Genomic DNA, 5418 nt, shown 5'->3' on the forward strand with positions numbered 1-5418 from the left:
GTTCTGACAGAGAACTTTTTTGGGTCTTTAAAGAGAAGTTTTAGTCTATGACATTGCTCGTAAAAGATCGATAAAGATGGATAAAGTTCTCTTTCGGGTAAATGAAAACAATTTGGGAAACAAAGCAAAACCATGGAGGTTAAAATTGAATTTATTGCATGGATTTATGAAATTGTTTGTGGTTCGATGTTTTTAGAACATTTTCTTTAAAAAGTAAAATATATTATACACGTTGAAGGAAGTGAAAGTAAGTTTGGACTTACGAATACATTTTATTTTCACGGCGCTTTTCCTCTGGAAATATAATTTTATCGATTTATTTTTAAGGTTAACCGTCACCCAAAGAATCAACACCCGTAAAAATCTATATGAATTTTGATGGGCATCCCCGAATGTTACAGATTTTATGGTTGCTGTCAGAGTGAAGGTTGTGTTTCCCACACTTTCGTGTTAGTGCGAAACTGCTAATAAAAATTCTACACCTATGCTGGTTCTCTTTATTGACTTTAAATGACGTTTTAGGGTTGCCTTTATGAAAATAAAATTTTATTAGTGGTAATATTTCGCACTTGGCAGGATTTTCTGTTATGGTTGTCTATGGCGAACGTGATGCAATATTCAGTTTTCACAGGTCAGTTAAATTATTAATAGCATTGAAAACGCATGAAATAATAGGTGGAGTGTATTTTAAACTAGACGTCAATTTGTGTTACAAAACTTTCTCACAATTCGAAAATACTTCTTATTGAAGCTATAGTACGTAGGTACTATTTTTCAAAAACTTTTCCAATCTGCGAAAACTTCTTGAAAAAAAAATGGTCTCGCGGGGGGATATATTCTTAAATTTGAGGAGTAAAAAATTTTCTGGAAATGACTTTAAAATTGTGCATTAATAAAGTCCGGCCCTGCACTACGTCAGCAAACACACAAACCTTGTTTCCTATATTCAATAATCGGGGCCCTAACGTAGCCAGAAAAATAGAGAAAATCCAAGCTCTACCACTTCGGACCTACATGAAATATTTATGAAATTTTAATATTTTCGACCGAACGGAACTAACTTCAAAATTCTATGAATCGAAGAGTTAATAACGGGGCATTAGTTTTGATCAAATCTGAACGTTTCCACCGACCGAAAATTACTTAAGTACATCAAATTTTAATGGAAATTGAAATACTTTGTACTAATCAGAATTAACCCCAAAATTCTAATCAAATGTAACTAGCTTGAACTGAAGCAGTCTAATCTGAACCGAATCTAGATGTAAATAGAAGTAACCTGACGATTCGGAAAGGGTTGGAGCTTAGAACTCGATTATTCTGTTTTTAAGAATTGATGTTGAGAGAAGAAACTGTTATGATACTTTTATATATATAGAAAAAAAAACCTCACAACTAATGTTTCGTATAAAAGTATCCACCCTTATTGCTTCTAATGCTACAGAGTAAAACGAAACTAAGTCTTACTATTGCCATAGTTGTTCCAGGAGATATCACATTGCTCGCATCCTCGCTAAGGGTCGGAAGGGTGCGGAAAGTTTGAACCTGATCTGAACTTGAAACTCTGAAACTTTAAAATTGTTAATTTGTAAATATTTAAACTGATCCTTTAAAGTTAAACAAGTTTTTTTACAAGTGCATACATGGGCTATCAAAATTACTCGCCTCATTCTAAGCCGAGTAAATTTCTAGATGAAAATGAAAAATTTCTCATGAGAAAGAAATATTTATTTTTATGAAAAAGCTCAGTAATTATAGTGTTCTACGGCTGTCTCATATTAATTCAATTAAAATTTTAACTGGGTACTTATCTCCAATGATTACCATCACAGGGTGACTCGAAAATGAAATGAGGAATCAGAGAATTGTATTACAATATTGGGTAACAATGTATGGGATACCGTGAATTTACATATCCATTGCCAAAAATGCGATGAATCGCACGAATAAATTCGTTAATTGAAGTCATTATTAGGCACAGATATGTGGTCATTATTTTCAGGTCTAGGTTAAATCTATTAGAGGTCAAGTTCAGGTTTTCATTTGGTTCCTTTTGCCATCATAATACTGTACAATAATTATAATTATTATTTAACAATATGTTTAATATGACTTGTTGCTCTTAGTATCTTGATAACGCAGATTTAACTCTAATTCAATACATCTACCAGTTCAGCAATCACCGTTACTCGAATGATGTTCATTGGATCTCACAATCTGAGTTTAATAATGACACTCTGAGCCCCGTAACATCAGTTTCATTCAATCTCATTAAATATAATGGTAATAAGTGAACCATCAGTTTACAGGCCGTGGTCCGAGATTAAAATACCGATTGCGTCTTAAAAGCGAAGAAATGTCTGTCCTGGATGATAATTCGCTAACGCGTTTGACCTCATGTGAAATAAAAAAAATACCATGGCCCTGGTGTTATAGAAATGTGTGATAATGCAAATAACCATTTTTATCTGATGAAATTGACTTATGCAATTTTTTGACCAATCAACATCGCCAAAAATTTCATTTTCGATTTCATGTGTGGCTATAGATCAAGGCCCAGGGACTCTATTCTGTAGAAACATGTGAGAATGTGCAATTGGAAAGATATAAATTAAGCAGTTATAATGAAAGTACTCTCAAGTTTGGAATTTTAATTTTTACTTAGGGAAGATATTTAAATGTAACATTTAGTAGTTTTTAGTAGTTTTTAGTAGTTTAACATATCTTTCCACATGTTGACTTTGACTCACATTTAAAAATCAAATATCATTTTTAACTTTATTCATATGCTTTACTTGAGCTATTTTTGCCCAATTTGACTTTCTACTTAGCTGTAACAATCAATTACAGCCAGTGAAATAATCGCAAATTTTGTAATTTTATTTCCTTCATATTTATTGTACCTATTTTTGCATAATAGCTTTAACTTCTAAATATAAACTTTTTTTCGCAGGAAATAAATATTCTGTTCAATCAAAAGCATGTATCCACACAATACGAAAATAACGAAAAACTATCATATATTTCACATAGAGTTCCCATTACAAAAACTGTGTAGCAGGACAACGAAAACAATTAAAAGTACCCTGTATACATTGCTGAGTACATTGAATCCAATTCACATAGGAAGGAACATTCAAATACACCCCGTATCTCCCCGACTGTCCACAATCTTTACCCCATAAGACTAACCCTACTAAACTAAACTGTCCAGTTGCGCTTGGACAGATCAAAGGCGAACCTCCATCTTGCTAGAAGGAAAAACGTGTCTTGAAGAAAACTAGTTAATACATGACATCTCTTAACTTACAGTACATGCATCCAATTGTGAAACCCCTCCAGCACAAATCTCATTGGGAAAATCCAGATAAGCAGCTGTGTTCACTTGGCCTAAAATTGCGTTATAGGATGCAGTGCATTGAGCATTGGTCACAATCGGAACGTGGACTTGTTTGAGAATTTGAGTAGGAGCATCATCCACTCTAAAGCTTGTTTGTCCCCATCCAGAGACCACACATGAGGTACTAAAATAAATGTTGTTTTTGTGGGGAAAATTACCATGGAAACGTACCCTGGTAACCCAACGTAACTGGTTCCAGATAAAGGCAAACATATAGGCATTGCATTAGTATTGATCAAAATTGCGGTGGCTAATCTCAAAATGGCAATATCGTTTTTCAAGTAAGTTTGATTGTAGTAGGTGTGGATCCAGACTTGAGACACTTGAGCTGCTTGCGCAGTTGATAAACTGGCAATATTGTAAACTCCCACCAATACACTGATACTTGTCCTATAGATGATTATAATAGGATCTGGATAGAAATGGCTTTATACAACTTACAAATTAGTAACCTTGTGAGCAGCAGTTAAAACCGTATAAGGGTCCAACAAAACACCACCCCCAGCATACCCATTGTTTACTGCCAAATTAAGGTTATTCCTAAGGAAAACCTGCCATGGAAATGCATTAGGGGTGGCATATCCATCCTGCATACCTGGCTGTGCTGAAGGGGTGCCACAGGTTATGTTGGAGCAAAGAACATACCCTGCAGGACAAGTGGTGGTGGATCCTGGGGGGCTTACTATGTTAGTTCCTATGTCCGCCTAGAAAGTTTGGGTTTATACGGAGTGAAGAGAGTATTTGGGCTGATAAGGAGAATTACTCACACCGGGAGGATTTACTCCGGGGAATGTTCCAGGAAAATTTGTTCCAGATGGGTTTGATCCAGGGGCTCCATTAATTAAGATGCGAGGATCTATTACGCTGCCACCGTTGCAAAGAGAGGCGAGGGTGCAGTAGGTCTGGAGGGTTTGAGGCTGCACCAGACCTGGAAGTCAAGAAGTGTAATACATCAATTTATTTGGAATTAGATTTATATTAATTAAAGTACTGTGTTCCTGAAAATTGATGCTTCAATTGAGAAATTTTCGAAGAAAGTACAACATTGCGAGAAGGAAAGAAAGGAAACAATATCAGAAAATTCATTAAAATTCTACTATAACATTTTCCGTAATTCTGAAATAATCAATTTTGAATCTGCAATAATTTATTTCTGAAAAATGACTAACGCACAAACGTTCCCTTTTATCCAAACACAACATCTTGACAAATCTGCCTTCTCCTACCTATAAGCAAAGCATTAATAAATAGGAAAACCCTCATGATTCAATAATGGACACAATATCACTACACATCAATGAAAAACCATATAAAAATGAAGAACCTTATAGTGACAAGTTAAATATATATTATTCGGACACAGGTAAATATTATTCTCGGATCATGGTGAAAAATCCCAAACTATACATCGACAATGTTTACATTTAATTACATTATGCTATTACATTATGCACAAGCATTATTATTTGAAAATTATCTTTAAACGATGTGAATTAGATCTATATAGGGTGACCAAAAAAAAAAAGAAAATTTATATAATACAATTAAAAACTTTTATGAAAACAAAGAGAGGAGGAGGAAGAGTAAACTCGTTTAGGTTTTAATCAACTTGAAGACACAGTTTTACGCTTTCTGTAGTTTTATTTAGAGAATTTTGGGTACACCCAATTTCGCGCAGAAACGTAACTTCAATATTTGTTAAGGTACCATCTAATAACCGGCGTTATAAAATGTTTACACCGGAAGAGATATAAAGACTGATGACACCGATGATTCAATGTATTTTAGGCCAAGGCTAAACATATTACAATTACTAGTCAAGTTTACATGACTGACCTTTAAAAAAGCATCAATTCTCCCATTGTTACAAAACCCATTCAGATCCATGGACTCTTAAATAACACATTAGTGACTTACTTACCCTATAGAAACTGCTTTAACGCCTCCATTCACACAAGGTCCCAACAGTTCTGCGATCTAATTGGATTCCCTGTACCTACCTGACATTATGACGTGAA

At 34.5% G+C, this 5418-nt stretch overlaps 1 protein-coding gene across 1 annotated transcript; it reads right to left on the reverse strand.

The window, feature by feature from the left end:
* Positions 1–3041: 3041 nt before the first annotated feature.
* LOC136408919 (chymotrypsinogen A-like) lies at positions 3042–4757 on the reverse strand. The gene is made up of 6 exons (XM_066390141.1): positions 4627–4757; positions 4168–4328; positions 3842–4104; positions 3572–3790; positions 3311–3524; positions 3042–3251 (listed from the first exon to the last, which is right to left on the reverse strand). The coding sequence occupies exons 1-6, from the start codon at positions 4661–4663 to the stop codon at positions 3042–3044; spliced, it is 1104 nt and encodes a 367-aa protein (XP_066246238.1). The 5' UTR covers positions 4664–4757.
* Positions 4758–5418: the final 661 nt, after the last annotated feature.

Source organism: Euwallacea similis, chromosome 5 (assembly GCF_039881205.1).
Source record: "Euwallacea similis isolate ESF13 chromosome 5, ESF131.1, whole genome shotgun sequence".
NCBI lineage: Eukaryota > Metazoa > Arthropoda > Insecta > Coleoptera > Curculionidae > Euwallacea > Euwallacea similis.

Excerpts from the sequence above, each read along its gene's own strand:
- LOC136408919 (XM_066390141.1), bottom strand. The coding sequence starts at position 4,663 with ATGAGGGTTTTCCTATTTATTAATGCTTTGCTTATAG. Across the intron at positions 4,105-4,167 it reads CCGGAGTAAATCCTCCCGGT|GCGGACATAGGAACTAACAT; the intron begins GTGAGTAATTCT and ends CAAACTTTCTAG. Across the intron at positions 3,791-3,841 it reads GCTCACAAGGTTACTAATTT|GACAAGTATCAGTGTATTGG; the intron begins GTAAGTTGTATA and ends AATCATCTATAG.